Source organism: Zonotrichia albicollis, chromosome 7, assembly GCF_047830755.1.
Source record: "Zonotrichia albicollis isolate bZonAlb1 chromosome 7, bZonAlb1.hap1, whole genome shotgun sequence".
In the NCBI taxonomy this organism is placed as follows: domain Eukaryota; kingdom Metazoa; phylum Chordata; class Aves; order Passeriformes; family Passerellidae; genus Zonotrichia; species Zonotrichia albicollis.
The window spans coordinates 9,618,421-9,644,066 of record NC_133825.1 but is presented as its reverse complement, the minus strand read 5'-3'; the positions used below and the strand labels follow the sequence as shown (position 1 = coordinate 9,644,066).

Sequence of the window (25,646 nt, the reverse complement as noted above, 5' to 3'; positions counted from 1 at the left end):
AGCTCTGGGATCTTCCCATCAGCTCTGTCAGAAGCTTCAGCAGAACAACCAAAGTCCTAAAAAGCAGCTTCCAGACACTTTTCCTACCATCCTGCCTGAGTAGCCAGGTTGCTTGCTGCAAAACACTCTTTTTCTCCTCTTCCCCAATGCCCTGTGGACACTTGCAGCCAAAATAAAAAGCTCCTGGCCCTCTGTGTGAGGTGATAATACAGTTTTTATATTTCCTTGCTGGGCTGAAAGAAAGCTGTGCTGTGGGTCAGGAGAGGCCAGGACCCACTTGGCCTTCCTGCAGGCCAAGGTGGTCCCAGCAGACATCCTGCTGCTTTTTTGGGGAATGTGTGAGGGGGAGTGGAGGGGGTGACAGAGAGGCCGAGATCATAGAGTGGAAACTCAGCTCCAGAGAGCCAGTGCAGACTCTCCCTGCTGAATGCCTGCTGGGGCTGGCAAAGAAGGAAAATGCCCCAATAACAGTCCGGTGGCACTGTGTCTCAGGGACAGGTACAGGGAGGTGACAACAAACAGCAGCATGGCCCGGTCTCACAGCTCCTAGGAAGCAGTGACAGAGGGGCCTCATGTGCCAGAGATTTCAGAAAGGCTGTCTTCTCAAATGGCCACTCTGAAATCCCTCTCTTTGCCTCTTGGGTTTGTGAATGCTTTTGACAGCCACAGCATCCTGGGGCAACGCGTTCCACGATTTCATTAAGCACTCCTTGAAAAGAACCTCCCATTGTTCAACTGAGCTGCCAGCCTGGTCATTTCAGAGGGTGCTGCCTTGGTGGAGAGAAAAATCAATCTTCTGCCTTCCAGGGAGCTGAAGGAGAAGGGACTCTTCACATCAAACACCTGGCTGGGTCCCATTCAGAGGTCCTGCTTTGCAGACTTGGTGAGGTTTGCTTGGCAGTTACCAGCGAGGTGAGAACATTGTTCTGAATTGTCCCCCATACTTCATACACGGTGTGTAGAGTAGGTATGTGCTTGTTCATCTCCATGGGTGCTCAGGGTGTGCCTTCATTTCTGGTTTTAGACCTGAGATTTCCAATGTCTGTCAGCTGTCTGTAGGATCTGTGGGTACATGCAGCTGTATTTACTGGCAGGTCGGGTATCTGACACTCATCTTTGAGTGTGGAGCCTTTATAATGCAATGTGCAAATGCAGAAACTGAGACACTGATGATGTTATTTGCCAGAGTCCCAATCTCTGCCCAAGTTGTAATTCAACACTGCAAATTATTCTGTAGACCAGAGCCTGTGTTTTCTGTTTCCGGGCTGAATGTTTCAGCTGCTGGTGTTGCTTTTTTGAACAGGAGCACCTGACTCTTTTATCTTTATCACTTGTGCCTTTATGATTTGAAAGCAGCCCTTGCTTTAATTTTCTAGTAAAAGGGCCTAAAATCAAAATAATGGACATTTTAGAAGGATTAAGTAGAACACTTCTGTGAAATTTTTTTTTTTAGGCCTGCAGTGAGCAGGTTTGAAGCCAGAAATTGGTGCCAGAGCAAGTGCCTTTCTGTGCTTGTGCTCTCCTGCTCTTCCTGTACTTGTATGTTCCTCTGGACACAGTGGGATGTGTTGTCATTTCCTGGGACTTCTGTCTAAGGCAACTGGTTTTCTTTCCAAGGTGATTCTTATGTTTCCTCTCATGGCTTCCCCAGGTGACCAACGTCCGTTCCCAGGTGTCCTGCTCTGCTATTGTCACTTTGGGAGAGCTCTCTGTGACCTTGAAGAAGGACATGGACTCTGAGGTGGATGAGGTTGCTTGGGTCCTTCTCCAGATGGTGTCCAACTCCCCAGAATTTGTTCAGAAAGCAGCCAGTCAGAGCCTGGGGATCATGGTGGAGAATGTGACTCCTGCACGAGCAATGACTGCTCTCATGGACATGGGAGTCAAGCAGGTTCTTCTTCTTTTACTGATGTTCTTCACCTTCGTGTGTGTGGGAGGGAGAAGGGATGAGACAGAGAATGGGAATGGTGGGAGGAAAGGGTCCTGTATCCTGCATCTTCTGTGAACTCAGTGACTTGATTCTCTGACCAACCTCACTTCTTTCCTCTTGTCACCTATTTCTGCCCTCCTGCAGCCCATTAGTTCTCAGAATCACAGAAGTGTAGAATATGGGGAGTTGGATGGGCCCATCAGGACCACTGAGTCCAACTCCTGGCCTTGCACAGAACAGCCCAAGGGTCACTCCAAGTGCCTGAGATTGTTGTCCAAATGCTCCTTCAACCCTGTCAGGCTTGGTGCTGTGACCACTGCCCTGGGAAGCCTGTTCCAGTGCCCAGCCACCCTCTGGGTGAAAAACACTTTTTCCTGATATTCAATCTAAAGCTCCTCTGACTCAGCTTCCTGCTGGTTCCTGGAGTTCTTCCAGTCTGTCAGATTTTCCCAGATGTGGTGATCAGTGGGGAAGGGAAGGTGCCTGCAAAGGCCAAGGATAGAGCCTTGTGCTTTTCTGGGCAGAGGGACAATTGCAATGGCAGCTGTGAGCAGTTTGGTATTTCACAGCTCTAACCACAGAGGCCCTGGGAAAACCATGTCTTCTCATGATGCCATTAACTTGAGAAATGAGGAGGGTCCTTGCTGGGGCGTGGAGCACATGGGGGACAATCTGCTGGGGGTGGCACAGCCTGCACAGCAGGTGCAGCTCCTGCCAAAGGAGTCTTGTATGACTGTCCTGGCCTCAGAGCTCTACTTTCTATTCAGACTGATGTTTCATGTTAGCCTTGAGATGATGGATCACTTTACAGGCACCTCCACAGGCTGACTGCCATGGGACAGTTGAAGCAAATGCTGCCTTAATGTTAGTGCTGGGCCTGATAGTTCCCAAGAGACACTCTCTAGAACAGGACAACCCGGCTAAATTGCCTGCCACGCTTTCGTCAGCTTTGCAATAGGGTAAAACATTCAGATGGATCTGTTGCCAAGCCTCACAGAAGAAACAGGCTGCATTGCTGGATATTCTGCAACTTCACCGCCCACAATGCATTTTCCCTGCATTTGTTGTTTTCCAAAGTTCTGCAGATTTGGGGATAAATGGGTGGAAAGAGCCTCAATCCTGCTGCAGCTCTGTGTACTGGGTGCCCTCTGATGGGTCAGCATCAATTGTCCTTAATTTCTAAATGATTCATTTGTCATCTATTTCTTTAATCCTTCTCAGAGTAAATACTGTGAAAGAAACTGAGTATCAGACAGAGCAGGGAGACTGAATTCTCCCTCTTCCGTGCAGGCAGGCCTTGTGTACAATGCTAACTTTGTGTTTAGCTGAGGACAGAACCTTGTGCAGGTGTCTGCAGGTGCAGGGAGAGCCCAGGCTCCTTCCCCCAGCAAGGGCAGGGAGCAGCTCTGGCCAAGGCCGGCGCTGCTGCTGCTCCTTGTCCCTGTGCCCAGGGTTTGCTCTCTCCTCCCCAGCAGCCGCCCCGTCCCGGTGCGCGAGTGTGCGGCCCAACTGCTCCTGTCCCTGATGGAGAGAATTGGAGTCACCCAGCTCGCAGGCACCCCCAGGGCTGAGAGGCTGCCACACGTGGCAGGGAAGCTTGCTCAGGACTGCCACAAGGACACAAGGTAGTGATCTTCATTTCAGCTCCCAAAACAGGAAAACCGCTTTGTGTCTGGCTATAAAGGTGAAACCACACAAGAGTGGAAACTAAAGGGAATATGAAGTTACCTCACGGTGTGTATAAGGGTCATAGAATCATGGAATATGCTGAGTTGGAAGGGACCCATCAGGGTCATCGAGTCCATCTCCTGGCCATGTGCAGTGACCCCAAGAGTCACTCCATGTGCTTGAGAGCATTGTCCGAACTATTCTTGAGCTCTGTCAGCCTTGGCACAGTGACCACTGCTCTGGGCTGCCTGGGCAAATGGCTGTACTGGGAAACCTGAGGTTGGCCAGCAAAAAGGAACATTCCCAACTTTTTCCTGTGGAAGGATTGAAGGATTCTTGAAGGAAGCTTGAAGGATTCTTTACGGAGATCAAAAGATCTCAGATCAGCCAGTCCAACAGTTTTCATTGGCCTTAGGCGCACAACACAAAGCCAATGTGTTGGATAATGTTCATCACTGAAGGATCCCAAACATCCATTTCCCATTAACTTCAGACTCTCCTAGAAATATTTCAGGGGTCTCTAGCCAACATATTCAGTCTTTCTAAACCCATTCTGCAGATTTCTAGTATACTGTTATCTGTGGCTCAGTGAACTCCACATTTCTTCTTGAAGAAAACCTGTGGTTTCCTAGTGGCAAAATCAACCCAAACCACCAAAATCCCTTTCCTTTGGTGATGAAATTCCCATGAATAGCTGCCAAGAACACCAGAGCAACTAGCTGCCCCTGTGCATACACATAGTATAGAATAATCAAGAGGATGCATGAGGTGTTTTGTCCTGGCTTCCCTGCCAGGTAAAGAAAGGCAAATTATTGTGCAATGGCAGCAAGACACTGCTCATAGGCTCTGAAAACAAAGCAGATGTGTTTTGCTTGTTCCTTGGGATCCTTTGATGCCACAGAAGCACACCCTCAGTTTCAGAGAGAAATGGTATTTTTCTGTTGCCCCACATTCTCCTCTTGCCCCTTGTGTTCAGCTGACAGCACTGTGCAGTGTCAAGTTAGGTAAATCTCCCTCTTTGCTGAGTAGGTAATGCCTTCTCGTGCAGGGCTTGCACCTGATGAGTTTAAGGTATCAGCCTCTTCTGTTAACACTCTTCCTGTGTTTGTTCACTTTTCTTCCACTTCCTTCCTTCCTTCCTTCCTTCCTTCCTTCCTTCCTTCCTTCCTTCCTTCCTTCCTTCCTTCCTTCCTTCCTTCCTTCCTTCCTTCCTTCCTTCCTTCCTTCCTTCCTTCCTTCCTTCCTTCCTTCCTTCCTTCCGCCATATGGACAGGAGATGGTGAAGATGTTGCTCAGTCATCAACAATTTAAAATGCTTCTGGAACAATCTTTTTCCCCCCATAACCTGGAAGATATTCTGACAATTAAGAAGAAAGTAAGTGATTGGCAGGAGAAATGTCTCCTTTGTGCAAGTATTGCCACTGCTAATATGAGATCAAACATACCCAATCTGTCTTTTGCTCATTCGTCTTCTGCTTAATCATTTTGCTCCTGGGAATGAGCTGTTAATCCTCATCCTGTTCATCTGCAGACCACAAAGGAACTGATATTATTAGGTAAGAAGAGGGGTTTTGAATATTTTCAATATTGGTCACAAAGAGGAAAGGGAAAGAGGAGAAAATGGGTTTATATTTAAGCGTAAGCCCCCACCATGCTCTCCCTACCCTGCCCCCTGTAAAGCAATTAAGTGAGAATTTTGAGTCTGAAGATAGCAGAGTCTTTGCAAAGGACACTGGAAGTAGTAGTACCAAGAAAATTCCCAAATTTACAAAAGATGTCCAAGTCAATCCTAGTTACTACAATGACTGTCTGTCTGTTGGGAATACTGCCCTGCTGTCCAGCCATGTGGGACTGGAAGAAGCTTGGTGAATTCAGCAGCATCCAGTGGAAAATCCTTTGTTTGTTTGAGGGAGGAAATTTTATTTTTTCTATTGACATTACAGAAGGGAGCCTGCCTTTGTGCAGGCACAGGGAGAGTGAGTGTTGAACCAAATCAACTTATAACACAATGGGCCAACCCCCAAAGAGTCCAGTTTGTTCTGCTGCTTCCTTCACGAACACTCGTTGCCTGCGTTTGCATTATTCCCATTTATGCTCAAGACCAAGGAATTTGGGATTTTAGACTGCTGCTCAGTCTGGTAGCGCCCATAACCTGCCTTGGGCTATTGAAAACAAAGAGTTGGCATCACTGAATCTCTGGTCTGTTTCCATCGGTAAGTTAGGAAATGTTTTCCTAAGCCTTGGTAGCAGTGATCCTGGTTCTAAGTTGTGTTTTCAACAGGGAATTTCCTGGTTTATACTCTAAATTTGAAACCTATTGATGAGGTTTCTCTGTGTCTTTGTAGGGGATAGAAAACCAGAAGGCTGAAGGCCCATCTCTCAAGGAGCCGGTGAAGGAGAGGAACGATGGCTCAAAGGAGCCCCAGGCCACATTGTCTGCTAGCAAACGGCACTGAGCACTTTTCTTAGATGTGACAAAGCACATGACAAGCTTTACATGTCTCTTTCTCAGGAAAAACTGTCTGGCAGAGATGACCAGTGCCACAGATTGTTTCCTTTCCCTACTCTAGGATATGCTCTAGGATAAAAAAATGTCTACTTGTGCATTGTGCTGAACACAACTTCTCTGAAGGGGTTTCCACAAAAATGGAGAGACAAACAGACACCCATTGGCTGCAGCTCAGATGATCCAGTGCAGTGGCAAGGGCAGGGCTGTGGAGGCTGGGAGAGGGCCAAGTTTCTGCTGCCTGACTTAGGACAAGTAAATTCAAACAGGGCTTTTCTTTCATCTGAGTGGAGTCGTTTTCAGATGGGTGTTTTGATGAGAAATCTCAGTCTGGAAGCAAGATGCCATTCCACAAAGATGCAGTTCTCATCCGTGTGGTTCGGCCTGGCGGAATCATGGTTTTCTTACCCTCAAAAAGTACCAAGTTTGAGTAGTAAATAGCAAGGCAATTCCTGAACAACTTCAGTCAACAGGTGTCTCAATGTGGACTTTTTGTCTTGATATTCCTGTCCTTCATGTAATTTGCTTGATGGACAGCATGTTTGGTTTATTTCCCCCTGTGCTGCAATCAGCATTTACGACAGGAATTGCTCCTTGCTGTCTCTTCATGACAGCTGCAGAGCTGCTTGTACCTGTTCTCCTCTGATAGCAGAGGGGATTTATTTAGCTCTGAACTGCTCAGCAGTGGCAGGAATGTGACCACATGCCTCACTAGCACAGCTGGCATCTTCCCGTGTTCATGGAAGAGACAGGCTGATCCAGGAGAACTGTTCCCAGTAGGGTTGTTAAGCTGTGCATCTGTCTCTAGGGAAGCAAATTAAATGTGAGCGTAGTTCTGGGATGTCAGGCTTCTGTTTTATCTCTGTTACTGATTTTTTGAATCTTTCAAATATGGCCTTGTTTATCTGTTCAGATGCATCTGAGCTACTTTTCCAGATTGTCATGCCTGGTTGTAGAGACACTTCTCCAGAGTGATGAGTTTCTTTATTCTAAGCCACACACGTCCCATATGAGGAGGCATTTAAACTTGGAAGTAGTGTCTCTCTTTCTCCACAAAGCAATGTGACCTGTGTGCCCTGGCAGCCATCTGAAGATAGATCAGATGCATCTCATCCTTGGTTTTCCTGAGTGAGCAGTGGTGAGAATGTCACTTGCAGATTGTCTTCTGTAATGATTGTCATGAGGTCCATGTTGTTCTTCAGAGACCCTCATGACTTTCCAGCTTGAAATCACATAATTAGGAAAGCTGCTCAAGATGTTTTGCTCACAATTTACTGAAGGTATTGTCTGTGGCTGCAGCTCTCTCCTTAGAGAGCAGCAGGCACAACTTTCCCAGGCATTGTCCTGGGGAGGAATGTTAGAAGATCAGAGAAAAGAATGAGAAACAATTCTTATCTTCACTTGCTGCACCTGTTGTTGTGAACATGTGGAATGTGTCATAGAGATTTATTTACCAAAGGGTGATTTCTTAATTGGCCACTGGTGATGGTGTTTTGGATTCAATTGACCAATCAGGTCTGTCTGTATCAGACTGTCTGTACGGGCAATGAGTTTCTGTATAGTATAGTATAGTATAGTATAGTATAATATAATACAGTGATTGAGCAGCCTTCTGAAATCATGGAGTCAATGCTAATTATTTCCACCATGGGGATGCCATGCTACGATAATTATCACCACAAGGTCCTCATTTGGTTTTATTTTCCAGGGTGAAATCTCCCTCTGATGGACACCTCCTACACCATGCACAAGCCCAGGTCACGTCACCTCCAGCTGTGAAAGAAATGGAGCTGCTCCAGAAGCTTTACCATCTCCTGGAAGCCAAGGGGTTTCAGACAAGGATGGAAGGAGTGGAACTCCTCCGAGACCTGTGCAAAACCAGCCCCCAGCTCATCTCCATTAACATTACCCAAGTATGTAGGGTGTCTTCACTGCTCCTTTCCTTTAACTCCTTTCCTAAGCCTGTAGCAGTAAAGTTAATTCAGTGTGTCTTGGCACTCTGTCCAGGCTGTTTGAGACACGCTGGTCCCTCTTACCCAGACAAATGTAATTCAGGTCCAGGCTTCAGGACAAGTTATTTCAGTCCAGCTGTATTTGTCTGGCAGGTGCCTATTGCTGCTGTTCATCAGATGATGGCAGAATTTTCTGCTGGTGTAACTGCTACTCTCTCCTACTCCCAGTTGGGTGAAGTGAAGGGAATCCAGTCCCTGAAAGAATGGCACTTGCTCTCTAGACCAAAAATGGGTTTGTATAGGGAAGAGAAGTATCAGGCTGGGTTGATTTAAAACCAGATGTTTTTTTAAAGATTACTTCTATATACTCCATCTTGTCTAACAAAGGCACAGCTCTGGCTACTCATTTCTATCCTTGTTCCTATTCCTCTTTGTAAAGACAGTGCTCACCCTTCTTGGGGGTCTTTTTTTCTCTTTGGAAAAGGAGGAAAACAGCTAAGGACTCATCTCTGCCTTCTCCTCCCAGTAGCTGCTTTTTCCCTTTTTCCAGGAAAAGGTGCCTGATAATGTGGCTGTCAAGGGACTGAACCTGCTCTAATGAGAGCTGTACAGCACATTACATTTCAGAAGTCCACCTGTTACTTAGAGAAATGGTCTGGATCCTGGAAGAGTTGATCAGAGCCCTGCACTTCTCCAGACACTGGCTCTGAGACAAACAAAAGAAAACTTAGATCTCCTCCAGCCATAGTTTTGGCAAAATCATAATTGCCCTCAGTACTTGAGGCAACTGTATAGAAAACCAGGCATTGTAAACATCTGCTTCCATTCAAAGCAAAGGTACTCTTTAGCACTAATAAATGGAATTGATTTAACGATTTATAGATGGAGAGAAATACCATAGGAACTATTCTGTCCCCAGCCAAACCTCTTAAAAAGAGAAGAAAATCTTTCAACCAGCATGAGGTTGCACCACCATTTCAGTGAGTGGCCCACAGGAAAACAGTGAAATTGTGCAAGCGAATGCTGACCTGACAGAAAGGATCACTTTCATCTTTGACATTGCTGACTGCTACAGCCACTCTTCAAACAAGGACATTTAAATCCAGCTTTCACGTTGCTTGCTCTCTTCACAGATTTTTTGATTATTTTGTCCTGAGAATATCTGACAGCCACAAGAAAGTGAAGCAGAGGGCACTGGACGTGCTGGCTGAAATCACAGGAGCCCTGAAAGATGCCTTGAACCCAGAGATCATTGGTTTGGTGGAAGGAATAACAAAGAACCTGAACTCAAAGGATCCCAGGATTCGTGGGGCAGCTGTGAAAGCACTGGAAGAATCCATTGCTCATTTGGGTAAGGCTGAGCCCTGGCAGGGACTCTCCTCAGCTACGTCTCTGTCTCTCTTGCACAAGAGAGCACTGAGTGCCTTGACAGCTGCTCTTGTCTGTGGAACACTGCAGCTGACACCCACCAGAGGCTGTGCAGGTGCAGTCCTTATGCACCATCCCCAACAGGCTGGAATGGGATCAGCATTTCCCAACAGTGCCAGGAGCCCTTGGCTCTGTGCTGCTTGTCTGAAGAGCAAGTCCTGGACTACAGCTCTGCTACAGTTCAGAGGCAAAGGGAGTTAGGAGTTTCCTTGGGCCCCATCTGACTTCCCAAATGAACAGCTTTGCTGTTGGCATGAAGGGACACTGACCCATCAGAGCTTCTGCAGAGCAGCCACCTGCAAGGCTCTATATTAGAGGCATTAGCTGCCTATTTCCCACTTTTCTTCTTTGTCTTCTGTTTTCAAAGGGGAACTTGTGATTCACCAAGTTCATTTCTTTAGAACAAACAGGTATAAACCCAGCTGTCAATGATGCCTTGTTCCACATGTTGTTTTGCATGTGGCAAGATGGCCATAGCAATTAACTACAGAGGCAAGGGCTGCTGTAAATTCCTTTGCCACACAGATTTATGTCAGCTCTGAGAATGCTGCACTGGGGGAATATGCCTGAAAAAAGGAGTGTTGAAGAGGCAGGTCTTCAATGGGAGTTTCCACTTTCTCCTCCCCAGCTGCTCTGTGAGCTCAGGAACTGCCTGACTCAGTGCCTTTCTGTGACCCAAGTATGGGGCTCTTCCTTTTTGCTCTGGGATGCAAAACCTTTTCCCTGCTTCCATGTGACTGAACTCTCGAGGTCCCTGGTGTGAAATGTTTTAACACAGCTCCTGCTACAGCAGAAAAGTTTGGATTTACAACTGTGAAAGGAGAGTTTTTCATTCGGAATTTAAAACCCTGCCAAGCAGGCTGGAAGGAAAGAAGAAAAGGACTCAAAAATCCGCAGAAATGTACTTTATTTTATAAAATGGGGTTGTCCCTGCCCTTTCTCCTGTGACCTGAGAAAGGTGAGCAGAAACGTGTGTTTCCCTTGTAGATAAAGTGTCACTGCTGAAAGAGTTCAGCTACCAATGGAATCACCTGAGTGGCCAAGCCCTGCTGGATGTCACCGAGCGTATCACAGGTATGGCCTCCCCTTCTGAGCCAAGAGCCCTTCCCAGGGAGCATTTACAGGGAATGCCTGTGAGCAGACAGCAGAGCAGCTCCTCCAAACCAGGAGGTGCTGAGCTTGTCCCTGCTGCCCAATAACCAAGGCAGGTGGGTTTGGCAGGTTTTCCCTGGCTGCTGCAGAGCTGGGCAGCATCTGAGATGGGGGCAGCGCTCGGCCTGGGGCTGAGCTCTCACTGGGGCATCTCAGAACCACCTCCAGCAAAGGGAGGGCTAAAAATGCCCCAGCTGGCTCCTCTCTGGGGAGCTCAGGGACATCTGTGATCTTTGAGGGGAAATGGTGGCCAATGCTGTTTCAGGGCATCAGTTTGTTTTGTCCTCACAGAATTCTTGTTTTTCCCTTGGAAAGTTTTGAGGCTGAACTGTGGAGGGCCTGGGGGTCACAGCTTAGGTCAGAACTCAACAGAGGTATCAGAGGCACGGGTTTAGTGCAAGGCAGCCTCTGGGGCACAGGGACAGAAGCAGAGTGCTGAGGCTCCCTGCCTGTGCTGTCACAGTGGCCTTGGACTGAGCCTTTCAGGGTGTGCAAACTGTGTCTGCCTGGGTCAGCGCTGTCCAAAATGCTACAAATGCAGCTGATAATTGATTCCTCAGAGGAGCTTGCTATGTCAGCAATAGCCAAGGAATGGAAACATTATAATCCCAATATATAGCAGAGAAGATGATTGATAGCCTTGCTTTAACTGGGGCTAAATCCACTGCTAATTATGCCAACATCTTTGAATGCAAGGTTTAATACACTTTGTGTCTTCATTAGGAATCTCAAAAGGGCATGTTCAGCAATTGGGAATGTCAAAGGCCCTTAAAGAGCATTTGAATAAAGTAGATCTCCAGCAATAGGGAATTAAGTTTAGCAGTTCTTTTGATCTCTTTTTCAAATAAAGGAATTACCCATAAATTAGGGATACTTTAGAAAAAGCAGATGTTCTCTCTTAGATTTAGTAGGAACAGACAGCTGTTCCTCACGTTCAGTAGTCACTGATGTCTTTAATTGCATTTAAACTCAAATGAATTCCCATTTTAAAATGGGTACCATAACCCTTTGCTGCTTAGCAGAATTGGTTTTGGGTACTTGCAGGAGCTCTTTCAATGTTGATGACTGCTGGTGGATTAACAGCATAGAGAAAATGAAGTCTCTTCCACCACAGAATATTAAATGGCTGCTAGATAACATTTTGTCTGATTGGAAAATAAGTATGGTCTGCAGAGCATTTCAGGTTTTTTTCTCTCAGCCAAATCTGCCAAGCAAAAAGCTGTTGGTAGTAACTTTTTGTCTGTGTTTGATACAGTTCAGTTCAGAAAATGGGCAGAGATATTTCAGGAGCAATGTGAGAAAACACTCGTATTTTGGTTACATTTCAGTCTCCTGTATAGCATTTTTCTTTCTCTATGTCCTATTTCAGTGAACATTATAAGAAAAAATGCCATTACCATTGGGAGGGGAAGTGACATTAAAATATGAAGATGCCCAAATGCAAAGGCAATGGGGTCTGGGTAATTATCTAAGACGCCCTGAGGTTTGAAGCAGCTCTTTGTTGGAAGCCCCAAAAGCATTCTGCCAAAGACACCAGCTGGTCACTGATGTTTCTCATCCAGCTGTCAGGCAGCAGCCATCTCTGGTGGGCTGGAGTTTTGAGGTGTGTTCTAATCCTGCCCTTTGCTGTGTGCCACTGAGCACAGGGAAGAGCCAGATTAGACATTTGGCACTTGGCATCAAAGTTACAAAAATGGAATCATCTCTTTTATTAGAAATCTCTCCATTTCCTCTCTATGGTGTATTTCCAAATCTTCAGTGTGGGTTTAGACAACTTCTTAATGGAAATCAAAGGCAATTGGACATTTCATTCATTGTTCATGCAGAAAGAGATTGTGAAATAATTTAGTAAAGGTAGGAAGTCTGCCTAGGGACAAGGCTCTGGTTGGAGCAATTAGTGCTGAGGGGTTGGTGGTTCTGTTTCCAGGATGCTCAGCTGCTTTGCCCGTTTCTGGACCAAGGGGCTCTGGGTGCTATTTTGCTGCTCTTGGCCAGAGAGGCTGGCAAGAAGCAGAAGCAGAGGCAGATCCTTGTTTGCAGTGAGGCTGGTGGGTAAGGAGCTGTGTCTCTGTCCCGGCAGTGCCTGTGCAGGGGGTTCATGCCAGGAGCCCTGAAGTCGCCCAGCGCGACGCCCTGCCCGTGCTCTGGTCCTGCCTGGGGAACAAGGCACTGCCTGTGCGGAGTGCCAACGTCCGCACCGTGGCCACCAAGCTCACCTCTGCCCTCTGCAAGGTGATGGGCACCCAGCTGAAGGAATGTGCTGCCAGCAAGCCTCCACATGTGCAGGAAAACCTCTCCAAAATGCTGGGCTGGTGAAGGGGAGATGTTCTCCAGAAAGCTGAGGAAGTGCTGAATTGGACACCTCTGGATTTGCCTTTTGAGCTGTGCCAAAAATGACAAAATCCTAAGGAAGGGTGTGCATCTGCCCCCACTCTCTCCATCACATTTCCTTGTCATGGCATGGGGGGCCTGGAGCAGCTCCAGATGGAGTACAAGGTGAAGGCAATCATGGCTCAGCCTCACACAGAGGTGAGGGGGAGCTGGGCCAATCTCTGCTGGCAGGAAGGGTCTTGTGGCAGCCCAGAGAGGCTGTGCACATTGCCAGGGAACAGCTGTGCCCTGCATGTGCCCCTGCAATGAGCTGTGCTGCTGCCAGTGCCCCTGGAGCTGTGGGGCTGCTGAGCTGTGGGGCAGGCAGAGGAGCAGGAGGGTGCATGTGCAGCTGAGCCATTCCTGGGGAGCACAGGGCTCTGGGCTCCCTGCTGTCCCAGGGCAGCCCAGAGGCCAGGCTGTGCCTGTGCCAGCTCTGGGCAAGTGGCTCAGGGTTTGCCCTGGCCTGCCTCAGTGTCTGCCAGCAGGAGCATGTTTCCCTGTGCAGCTGTTTAGAAGTTTTCAGGAAAGGTGTCCCATGAAATATGGAGCTTCAGCTGCTTTAGGTTTGCATGGTGGCCTCTGTTAAACTTTGTGTCTCCATTTTGCAGATCTGACTGGTTACAGGCTTACCGAGAAGTTTTCTCTGGACACTTCCGATGTACCCTCACCCACAAAGTCCTCGCCTCCCATCCAGAAGAGCTCACTTTCCTCCAAGCTCAGGAAGAAGCTGCCGCCTGTATGAAGAGTGTTTGAAGAATAGGATTGATGCATTAGGCTTCATAGTTACAGATGTACATATGTTCTGATCTTTAGATGTAGTTTTGAATTAATGTCTTTTGATTCTGTCTTTAAGTTTTGATGATATATTTTTAATCGTATATATTTTATTTTGATGATGAAAAATAAATAAATAAATAAACCAAGAGGAGAATGTGAGACCAGGACCTGCTAGCCTAGAGATTATGGGAGTGCAGCTCACTCAATGTGCCAGTGTCACCACATCCTTTCTTCATTGGGCCTCTCCTCTTCCTCTTTGGCCATCTTTTTTTTGTGTCATTTGTGCTGCTGTTTTCAATTTGTCATTGTAACAGGGCCACCGTTGACCTGTTTGGGGGACAATGGATCCAAAAGATCCTGTATAGTCAAAGGTTTTCTACCTAGGTGTGTTCTGTGCTCACCAAAGGCATGAGCAAAGAAACCAAGAGAAGTGTGCCCAAACCCCAAAGCTTTGCTCCTTTGCAATCTCCCACAGATCTGGCTCACAGGTGTCTTCAATCACAATTCCATAGGTAAGAAGAGGTCATGTATTTCACTGGGAAATGATGTACTGCTTTGGCAAAGTCACCTGTATGTATATTTACCTGGGACAGCAGTGCAGCTGTGTTGTTTGCACCTTGTTTGCAGAAGGATGAGTGCCCTGGGAGGCCAATAACAAGTGACAAGGTTTCCTCAAATCTGCACTGCAGCCTGGGTGCCATTCAGCCCAGAGCTAGGGGATCATTTGTTCCCATGGACCAGTGCTTGCCAGTGGAATGAATTCCTGCACAGCTGGAAGAAGCAATTCTGGATTCAGCTCCAGCTGTTGGTAGGCTGCATGATCATTGACAATGCTGCCCTTCCAGAAATTATTCTGCAGTTTCCTTTCATAGTTATTTGAAGATTTTAAACTTCACATTTCAATTTGCTTTGCCTTAGGGAAAAACACTTCTGGGCCCAGTGCAAACTGTAACCTTTTGGCAGCAAAGTCCTCATGGTTGCCAGCTTCTGATGTTACAGAATGTCACCTGGCTGCCTGTGTTTGCTTAGCTCTGGGTCTAGTCCCAGCCTAGTAAAGCCCAGGCAGGGTGGCACATTGCAGGGAAAACTGGTCCATGAGCTTATGGGGTTGCCATCACCACAGAGTGAATGTGCCCTTTGGGGATTCCTCTGGAGACAAATTTAGGGACCTGCTCCATGCCACAATATTCTCTTAGATTATTCTAAAATATCCTAGAAAAGGCTGTGAAACTTCACATCTCCTTGCACACTCAGTGTTTGAAGAGGGGCATTTTTGTCCCTCCTCAAAGTCATTGTTCTTGCACACCAGAAACATGAACATCCACCTACAGGAATGATGCATGGTCCTGCTGCTGCTGCTGCTCCAGAGCACTGGGCAGCACAGACCTGGGTGTTACCAATATGAGCACTTAATCAGCATTTCATGCTCCTTCAAGCTGTCCAGATCTCAGGGCTTTTTGTTTCAAAGCAGCCACTGCACCATCTCTAGAGAAGAACAGGAAATGGGAAACAGCGACTGCCAGCCTTGCAGGGGTGTGGGGGAAAACTTGAGGTGTCTGCATCAAAAGATGAATGGGAAGAGTGTAATTGCCAAAGCAAATGCTTCCTTAGGATAGCAGGAGCAGTTCTTTACTGCATGCTTGCATGAAGATCATTTGGGATCTCCTTTTTGTGTCTCATGCAGAAAAGGAGCTCTTAATAATACCACACTACTTAAACCAGATTGGGATGTAGCTCTGTAGTGGTTCACAATGAAGCAGACTGCCTGCTGTGTCACTGCCAGCCCTGATAAGCCTGGGAGGGACTGTAGTGTATCCCATGCCTGTTTTGCCTCCAAGCAAAGCTTGGTTTTCCTTATTAGTGTGGAGTAAATACAAGAGTAATAAAATGGACAATTAAACTGGCCACTTTGGAGGATATGCTCATGCTTTTGCATGTCAGTCCTGTACCTCATGCTCCCAAGGCTTGTTACTCATCATGAAATATTTTAACAAAAAAACCTCAGCTCTCATGTTACATCTGAATAAAACTGCATCAGATCATCAAGAATTCTGCTGTCAGGAACAAGACAAGAGCCTTCCGACACTCGCTTGCAGCTGTCCTGGATTTCTGCAGCCCTTTGTGTAAAGCTGATGTAGACAGAGTGTTTGGAGTTGGTTTGGGCCTGTATGAAAGATCTGTGGAGCAGTGTGCAGGGCTCTCCTGGCAGGAAACTGTTTGTCCAAGCCCAGGGACATGGTGCCGGCAGGAGCGGAGTGGCCCCGCTCCCAGCCCGAGAGTCTGTGAGCTGAGCCACGCCGGGGAGAAAAGGCAGCGAGGGGCTCCAGCCCAGCTGCTTCACTGCCCTGCCCGCTCCGTGGAGCTCTGCCATGGGAGAAAGCCGACGCCGGACGAGCCCCCGAGCTTCCATCAGCTGCTGGAACTGCTCCGTGACAGCTCCTGTTCTTCCGAGAGAGACCCCGGCGCCTTCTTGGAACGGGTGTCATGGGGGATTCTGTTTGTTAAAAAACTGTTAGGGGTTTTCTACTTTGATCTATCAGTAATAATTTCCTATTGCTGGAAAGGGACTGTTGGAACACTTTAGAGGAGACGACTTATTGCACAATATCCTGTTTGAAGTTGTCTCAAACTGTGTGAGAGAGATGGCGTCATACAGGAGCATCCCCAAGGCTGCTGAGGGGAAGGCACAGAGGAAGACAAACCCAGTATTTCTGAGAGAACTCCTTGACACCAAACCAACCTGAGTTGTCAAACAGCAGACCTGATGTTTCGAGACATGGGCCAAAGGGGAAACCTTTCAGTGTGTTTGGTCCAGGCTGGGTTATGCTCGAGGCAAAGCTGTGTCAGTGTGTTGGATAATACTCTTTTCTCGACCTAGAGATGGGGCAACTGAGAGGTGTTTTAAAAACTTGTATTCCTTTTCAGTCTCAGGAGAAGGGTGAGACAATACAGATGTTATAATTCATGCCATCACAATCAGAAGCTAACTACTTCATAATTATAATTCACTATAAGCATTTCTTGGTATATCAGCCTTTTGCCATGCCATGTTGTAGATGCCTTAAAGCCAAATATTTAAAACTACCCCTTGATGGTCCAACTACAATGCATCTTTCATAGCTCTGTTTTTCCAAAGTCTTATTTGCAAGACCATCTTTTGAAACTTTTTTCCAGCTCCATTTCTCTTTCAACAATATCTGTCCTATTCCATGGAAATTTTTATGGTAGCATTTCTTGTCTCAAAATTTATATACAGATTCATACTTTGTGGGCCTTCTATTAGGCTCTAAAATCTTTCTACAAACCCATTTCCCACATCAGTGCACTGGGCTCCTTCTCTCCTCATTGTGCCTGGCAAGCACAGGAGCCCAGAGCTCCTGCAGAACCCATCACAGCACTCAGTGGGAGCAAACTTGTGTCCAGTCCTCACCTGGAGCTGTGGTGCCCAGCATTCCACCACATTGGAATGAGGAACTGTTCTGCTCTTTCAGAAGGAGCTAAGGAGGTTTGGCCTTCAGATCAATTGTCTGCAGGCTCCTGCAGTGCCTCCTGCTGCTCCCTTGCCAGAGGCACCCCAGGCCAGGGGGGCACATCTGGGCTGCTGTGTCTGGCTCTGGGGCTCCCTGTTCTGGGCAGTGAGGAGGAGCTGCAGAGGCTCTGCAGGACTGACAGGATGGGCTTTGGGGCTGGCAGGAGAAGCTGAGGGACCTGGGCTGCTGGAGCTGCTGAAGAGGAGGCCCAGAGCTCATCCTGCAACTGCTCCAAGGGTGGTTCCAGAGAATCCCAGAATCAGCAAGGGTGGAACAGGCCATGGAGATCATCAAGTCCAACCTGTGCCCTGACACCAACTTGTCTCCCTTAGGTCCTCTTCTCCAGCTGAGGTGTCCACAACCCCAGCTCCCTCAGCCACTCCTCACAGGACTTGTGTTCCAGACCCCTCCCCATCCTTGTTGCCCTTCTCTGGACACGCTCCAGCTCCTCCATGTTCTTCCTAAATTGGGGGCCCCAGAACTGCAAACAGCACTCGAGGTGCTGCCCAAGCAGTGCTGAGCACAGGGGAACAATCCCTGTCCTGCTCCTGCTGGCCACACCATTCCTGATCCAGGCCAGGAGCCATTGGCCTTCTTGGCCACCTGGGCACACTGCTGGCTCATGTCCAGCCTGCTGTCCATCAGTCCCTGCAGGTCCCTTTCTGCCTGGCTGCTCTCCAGCCCCTCTGGCACCTTGTGGAGGGAGGGAGGCAGGGAGGGAATGGGTCCAGATCCAATCCTTCCTGAAATACGGTGTTTACTGGCACTGCCAGTTCCCAGATCTTGATATTTCCCTATTCTGGCACAGCCCAAGTCCAGCAATTTGCTGGCACAGAAAGCCAAAATCCGTCAATTTCCTGATGCCAATAGAGGTACCCAGACCTGGTGTTTGCTGCCACTGCCAGTGCTCACATCTGGATATTTCCCTCTTCTGGCAGAGCCAAGTCCAGCAATTTTCTGGTAAAGAAAGCCACAATCTGGCGATTCCCTGCTACCGTCATTGGCAATGCCAAGATCTGGTGTTTGCTGGCACCACCAGTGCCCAGATGTGGGAATTTCCCCGTGCCAGCACAGCCCAAGTCCAGTACTTTCTGACAAAGAAAACCAAAACCTTGCAAATACCTGGTACCTAGAGCAACCCAATCTTGTGTTTGCTGACACCACAAGTGCCCAGATCCAGAATTTTTCAGGTTCCTACACAGCATAATTCCAGCAATATGCTGGCACTGAAAGTTAACATTTGGCAATTTCCTGGTGCTGGCACATTCCCCACCCAGATCTGTGTGCGCTGGCACTGCCAGTGCCCACATCTGGCAATTTCCCTCTTCTGGCACCACCCATGTCCAGAATTTGCTGGCAAAGAAAGCTAAAACCTGGCAATTTCCCCTTGCCAGCACCACCCAATCTGGAGTTTGCTGGCAGTAGGATCCAAAGAAAGAAGGAAGGAAAGAAGGAAAGAAAAGAAGAAGGCGTCCAGAATCCAGTCCTTCCTGGAGCCTGGAACCTGAAATGGGCTGTTTGCTGGCACTGCCAGTGCCCAGATCTGGAAATTTCCCTATTCTGGCACAGCCCAAGTGCAGCAATTTGCTGGCACAGAAATCCAAAACCTGACAGCTTCCTGCTACTGGCTCTGGCACCGCCCCCACAACTTGTGTTTCCTGCACCAGAACCCAGATTTGGAAATTTCCCAGTGCCAGCAGAGCCCAAATCTGGCAGATTTCTGTCGCTGGTGTGGTGGTTTGACCAGGAAGGAGTGGGAATTCTGGGATGCTGTGGTCAAACCAATGGATGTTCTGAGTTTCATACTGACACCTGGTGTAGCCAGTGGGGTTTGGACACACCTCCGAGAATACACAGGGGTTAAAAGCAGGGCCTCTGGCCTTGGGAGGCTCTCTTGGGACGTGGCGGCGACGAGGTCAGATCACCCTCCCCTGTCCAGTCGCTGCTGCTGGGCGGGGGAGGGGCAGCCATGTGGTAGGCCCGGAGCCTGGACAGAGATGGGAGGTGAGGGGGCTTCGAGGATGGAAGGGTGGAAGATCCCAGGGAGTCAGCCCTCGGGCAGCCATCCCCCCCCAGGAGAGAGAGAGAGAGAGAGAGAGAGAGCCGGCGACACCGAATGTGATAGCAGCCGGCCCAGGAGGAGAAGGGGGGAGGAAGAGTGCCCGGCCGGAGCGGCAGCGTGTGGGCAGCGTGTGTGGGAGTGCCGCTCCGGGACAGACAGAGACTGAAAGTTTTAACCCCTTTCTTTCATGATTGGGGCCTTGCAAAAATGCTAATCCTCCTCGAAGCTGAATAAGAAGGGAGATAAGAGATGAGATGAGACAAGGACCTGGCCCGAAGAACGTGGAGATGATTGAATGGGAAGAGATGATTTGGAGTGGCCTTTTGGCTGGACTTTTCTTGTGGCCATGGACTCAGTTGTTCCTGTGACACAGACTGCACTTAGGGGGAAGCAGTGGCTCAAAACCAGGAGGGTTCTTCGTGAGGACCCCCCGGCCCCAGGGGGTTGGAAAAATATGGGGGGGACAGATGTCCCAAAGCAGAGACTGTGCCTTTTTGGAGTGAGACAAGGCATCCTTGAAAGACAACCCTAAAAGCAGCTCTGGCCATGCGCAGTGGTGAGAGCACTGGGCATGGAAGGAAGATGTCACAAGCGGCAAAAGGACTTTTTCCGGGCGGTGCCGAAGTGACAGGGAAGCACACGAGGTTTCAGTGTGTTTCCAGGGGAAGCCTATGGAACAAGAAGGACTCCTTTCCTCTTCATGAACTGCAGTTTGAGTATACTAAAGTGTGGGGCCAAGGCTGGGCAGTTGATGATTTGGGAGAATGTATCGGATTGGGAAAGTCAGGTAGTGGGGAGGGGGAAAGTGGTTTTTGTAAGGTTTTCAATTTTTTTTTCTTTTCCTTATAGTCTTTCCCTATTTTCCTGTAGTTTAGGTAATAAAGTGTTCTTTATGTTTAAGCTAAAGCCTGTTTTGCTTATTCCTGGTCACATCTCACAGCAGACACCAGGGTGAGGGCATTTTCATGGGGGGCACTGGCTCTGTGCCAGGCTTGAACCATGACAGCTGGCAATGACACCACCCAGATCTGGTGTTTGATGGCGGTGCCAGTGCCCAGATCTGAAAACTTCCTGGTGCTGGCACAGCCCAAGTCCAGTGATTTGCTGACAGAGGATGACAACATTTGGAAAATTGCAGGTTCTGGCTCCAGCGCCATCCAGATCTGGTGTTTGCTGGGACGGCCAGTGCCCAGATTTGGAAATTTCCTGATGCCTTCACAGCCCAGGTCTAGCAATTTTTTTTTAGCTAGCTGGGGCAGAGAAGTTCCTCGGACTGTGACTTTCCTTTTTCTTGGAACTGTTTAAACCCACTCTGGACTGAAAACCCAGAAAAACACCGGCAGCTCACCCCTGTGGCCCACCGAGCTCTGGGACGCTGCATTCCAGCACCAGAGGGACTTAGAAGAGACCGAGTGAGCCAACTACAACCCACAAAAAGGACTTTCTGAATTTGCCATCTCTTCAGCACTGTCAGAGGTTTTATTTAATATTATTCATTTTTCATGCTTGTGAATACTTTACTTGTTAAATAAATGGGTTTTTTTTTCACTTTTCTTGAGGGAAATCTTTTCCTGAACTAGTAGGGGGAGGGGCCTGCTTGAACTTGCTTTCTAGACAGACCACTTTAGGAGGTTTCCTCACAAAATCTGCCCTAAGCCAGCACAAACAGTCATAATGAAAATTTCACCAGTGGCATAATTTCCTGGTGGCAAATCTCGTGACAGGAAATTGACCTCATTCTCCATGAGAGATTCTTGGAAAGAGCAGACAGAAGATTCCTGGAAAACTGAAACAGCTTTCCAGAAGTGAAATGAAAATGAAAGAAACAATCCAAGATGCTTTCCTCTATTTATTTCTATGCTCCCCTTTTCCATGTTGCACTACTTCTCTTCCCCTTTTCCATGTTGCACTACTTCTCTATCCCAGTAATTCCAGATGCACTGCACCTCTAAGATCAGTGACTTAGTGATTTTTAGACACTCTAAAATACCATGAGTTTTCCTTCCCCTGTTTTTACAGGAAAGCAACACTGGAGGTGTAAGTGCAGTGCTGGGCTGAGGTAGGAATCCCAACCCAAGGGAAGGTGGCCCGACAGTGTTTGACCCTCAGCAAGGTCGCTGTGCCAGTGTGCAGGAGTCGGGGCTCTGCATATGGGCTCAAGGCTGCAAAGTTCCCGTGTTTGGACAGACGGAGGGGCTGTCCCCGGGGCACGCGGGGCTCGAACGTGGGGCTCGTGGGGGGAGCGGGGAACGGACACGGGGACGAACGGCCCCGGTGCTTCAGTTGCAGCAGCGGCAGCGGCGGCAGCGGCGGCAGCAGCGGTGGTGGCGGCAGCAGCAGCGGCAGCAGCAGCGGCGACAGCAGCAGCAAAAGCAGATACCCTAGAACACTCTCTTTCTCTCTTTCTTTCGCTTTTCCTTTCTCTCCTTCTCCCTTTCCCGCTGTCGGACACACTTCTCTCGCGGCCCCTTGCCCGGCGTCCCTCTCCTCTCCCCGCCTCCCTGTCCCCCGCAGGGCCGGGCCATGCCCCCGGCCCGCCCCCGGCCCCGGGCGGGGCTGCCCCGTGCCCGGCCCCGGCCGTCCCGCCGCGGTCTCGCCTCCGCCCGGCTCTGGCTGTACTGGCGGTGGCGCTGCTGGGCGGGCATCAGTGCCTGGGGCGGGGGCGGCATCGCCGCCCTTTTCCTCCGCCTGGCCCGAGCCCGGCCCCGGCCCCGAGGCAGGCTCCAGTCCCGGCCCCGGCCACAGCCCCAGCCCCGACCCCAGCCCCAGCCCCGGCCCCGGCCCCGACCACGGCCCTTGCCCCTTCTCCTCCCGGGGCCCGCGGAACACACAAGCGGCGCGGCCGCTCCCGCCGCCTCCGCTGCGGCTTCCCCGGCCCGAACTCCGCCGCTCGGCAGCGCGGCCGCCGGCCCCGAGCCTCCCGTGCCGCGTTCCCGGGAGCGAACGCCTGGGCATGGCCGGCCCGGGGCGGGTGAGGGGCGCTCGGGGGCCGTTGCTGGCCCCGGGCCGAGCGCTGACCGCCGCTTCCCGCCCGCAGGGACGGCGCAGGAGGCCCTGCAGGAGCGGTACCGGCTGGGATCGCTGCTGGGGCGCGGCGGCTTCGGCAGAGTCTTCGCGGCCACGCGGCTCTCGGACGGCGCCCCGGTGAGCAGCGGGGCCGGCGGCGGGCGCAGGAGGAGGGGATGGAGGAGGAGGAGGGCAGAGGGCGGAGGATGGGGCTCGCAGTGCGGGCGGCGAGCTCACCCCGCTGCTGGCCTTGGCTTGCAGGTGGCCATCAAAAGGGTGCCACGGAACCGCGTCCGGCACTGGGGCGAGCTGGTGAGTGAGCGGGGCCAGCAGCCGGGGCTGCCGGCCAGGGATGAGCCGGGGCCCGGCACGGTGGGAGCCGCCAGGACGCCCCGAGGGAGAGCGGGCGTGGGGCCAGCGCAGGGCGCAGAGCATCCCGGCCTGGCTGAGGGCTTCCCCAGGCCTGGCACGGCATCGGCCCCACTGACAGCATCGTGCTCCTCCCGCAGCCCGACGGCACCAGCGCACCCCTGGAGATCGTGCTGCTGGCCAAGGTGTCCACTGGCTTCCCCGGTGTGGTCCAGCTGCTGGAGTGGCTCGAGCTCCCCAACTGCATCGTGATGGTGCTGGAGCGGCCAGAGCAGTGTCAGGACCTGCAGCGTTTCATTGGGGCACGGCGGTTTCTGCCCGAGGAGGAGGCGCGGGAGCTGTTCCGCCAGGTGCTGGAGGCCGTGCGGCACTGCACCAGCTGCGGGGTCCTGCACAGGGACATCAAGCCAGAGAACATCCTGGTTGACCTGGACACCGGGCAGGCCAAGCTGATTGACTTTGGCTGTGGCACCTACCTGCAGGACACAGTCTACACACACTTTGCAGGTGAGCCTACCCAGGGCTGTGCTCCCACTGCTGACGTCTCATGGCCCAACATCTCCCAGGCAAGCTGGCTGTGGCAGCAGGAGTTCTCCCTTTTGCTGCCAGTCAGGGTACTGAGTCCTCAGCTGAGTTGCTTTAGAGCAGGGCTGGGTGGGCAGCCATCTTCCAGCCCTGCTGGCAGCCTTTGCCAGCCACTCTGCCCAGGACTGGGGCTGGGCTGAGGCAGCCAGCCCGACCAAAACCCCCGTGGGTGGGGGTAGCAGAGAGAGAGGGCAGAACCTGTGCCCCAGCCAGTTTGGTGTGCAAATGAGAGGAAGGGCTTGCACTACCCCACTCACCCTGTTTCCCTTGGCTTCATAATATTTTTGGGGCAATGCAGGCAGGGAGGATAAGGGCATGTTTTTTCCCCAGCATGGAGTGGGTTTTTCCTTTGCATGTCATGGTCGGGCCTAGCCAGGGCTGCCCTCTTCCAGCACCAGAGGCTTCTTTTCCAACCCTAACTTTGTGCACAAGTCCCAGATGCTGGCGAGAGGGCAGTGGTCACCCTGTGTGCCCCTGATGCAGCCCCCGCGGGCCCAGGGATGCTGGGGCCAGGCTCTGGGAGCAGCAGCATGCCCCTGATGATCTCCATCTGTATTCCATAGGAACACTGTCCTACAGCCCCCCGGAATGGAACGACTTTGGCTGGTACCATGGCGAGGCAGCAACAATCTGGTCCCTGGGCATCCTGCTGCACCAGATGGTCTGCGGGGAGCACCCTTTCAGGAGGGGCCGGAACCTCAGCTGGGGCCAGCTCCCGCTGCCACAAGGGCTCTCTCAAGGTGGATCCTCTTCTCTTGGCACGGGGGGAATCCCAGTGCTGGGAGCCAGCAGCGGGCTCGTGGGCATCCCGCTCTGGCAGCTGCTGAGGAGGTGGCACATGTCCTGCTCTCCTCCAAAACAGGGAATTGGTGGGAAAGTTTAGGCCCAGCTCAGAGCGCATCCAGCATGGCCTGGGCATGGGAACAGTGGGGTAAAGCAGACAGGAGCCTTCTCTGGCTGACCATCAGTTTCTGCTTTCTCTCCCCAGAGTGCAAAGACCTGATCTGGTGGTGTTTATCCGTGAACTCCTTGGACAGACCCACACTGGAAGACCTGTTCTGTGTTCCTTGGATGCAGAATATTCCTCTGCCATAGAAGAAGGGAGAGAGCCACAGGCACACTTTGATCCAGGGCCCTGGTAAGTTCCTGCTCCACATATGCCTTGGCAATGAGAAGCAAAGGAACCCAACCCTTATTGTGCTGCCAGTGTCACTGGACCGGGGTCATGGGATGGGAACACGCAGCCCTTGTGCTGGAGCTGAGCTGCTCTGCCCAGCACTGGTGGCCGCCACCCCAGCTGGTTTTGCTTGTCCTGGTTCCCTGACAGCTGGGGCCTGGGCAGAGCCCTGAGAGCCTGGTCTGCCCGCAGGGAAGGAGAAGGAGCCCCTGGAGAAGCTGTACCGGGTGGGGATGATGATGCTGCTGCTGCTGCTGGAGACAGCGAGGGTGACATCAAGGATGACAAGCTCTTCCTCAGCCTGGCCACTGGAGGCTGAAGGTGATGCACTTTGATTCTGGCACCTTCTTCAAAGCCAAACTCCACGGGGAATTTGCAGATGAGTCCCCATCTGGGGAAATTCTGCCAGATTTGGGCATGACCCAGCATGGCGGGGAACCAAAGGCTCCCCCTTTGCTGGGGCAGATGCAACTCATTCTTCAGTCGCTGCCCAGCTGCTTTTGGCAGGGCTGGGAGGATGGGCTGGGGCGGGTACGAAATGGGAGTGGGCTCCTGGCTCTGCCAACAGCCCCCAGCACCCACCGTGCCCCAGGCTGGGGCTGGGGCTGGGGCAGCCAGCCCGACACAAACAAAGCCCCGTGGTGGGAGCAGAGGTGGGGCTCCAGAACCTGTGCACAGCTGCTTTGCTGTGCAGGCAAGGAAGGGCTTGGGCTGCTCCACTGCCCTTGTTTGCTTTAGGATCACTGTGATTTTGGGGGGCAGTGCAGGGGGGGAGGGAGAAAGTGTGGGATTCCCTCAGCCATGGCTGGGTTTTTCCCTGGCATGTGGGAGTGGGGCCTTCCTCAAGGCCCTGACAGAGATAAGAGTTTTTACTGTTTTTCTTGTTTTCCCTTTTTGTCTCAAAACTCTTGTCAATAATGTGTTGTTTGTTTTTCCAGAGGAAGCATTCGAGGTGGTCCAGTGTGGATGGAGAAGTGCTTGGGAGCAGCTGTGGCGTGGATGGGCCGTGCCCTTGGGGAAGGCTGAGGCCATGGTTTGGGAGCAGCTTTTCTTCCAGCCATGGGTGGCATAAAGTGAGTCCCTGTGTGCTTGGCAGGGTGGGATCAGAGCTTTTGGGAGATGGCAGGGAGC

General features: G+C 50.8%; 2 protein-coding genes across 2 annotated transcripts in view; one reads left to right on the top strand and one right to left on the bottom strand.

Annotated features, from left to right (window-relative positions):
• LOC141729587 (uncharacterized) overlaps positions 1–25,646 on the bottom strand; it is a 146,304-nt gene that overhangs the window by 64,618 nt on the left and 56,040 nt on the right. The window lies entirely within an intron of this gene.
• On the top strand, positions 13,097–24,433 carry LOC141729527 (serine/threonine-protein kinase pim-1-like). The gene is made up of 8 exons (XM_074544235.1): positions 13,097–13,165; positions 13,634–13,667; positions 22,416–22,522; positions 22,646–22,696; positions 22,894–23,115; positions 23,197–23,260; positions 23,902–24,078; positions 24,327–24,433. Exons 1-8 carry the CDS (start codon positions 13,097–13,099, stop codon positions 24,431–24,433), a joined length of 831 nt encoding a protein of 276 aa, XP_074400336.1.

Bases quoted from the DNA above. Each gene is read 5' to 3' on its own strand.
- LOC141729527 (XM_074544235.1), top strand. From the start codon at position 13,097: ATGGGGGGCCTGGAGCAGCTCCAGATGGAGTACAAGGTGAAGGCAATC. The intron at 22,697-22,893 runs GTGAGTGAGCGG...CTCCTCCCGCAG, and splicing joins TCCGGCACTGGGGCGAGCTG to CCCGACGGCACCAGCGCACC. The intron at 24,079-24,326 runs GTGGATCCTCTT...TTCTCTCCCCAG, and splicing joins GCCACAAGGGCTCTCTCAAG to AGTGCAAAGACCTGATCTGG.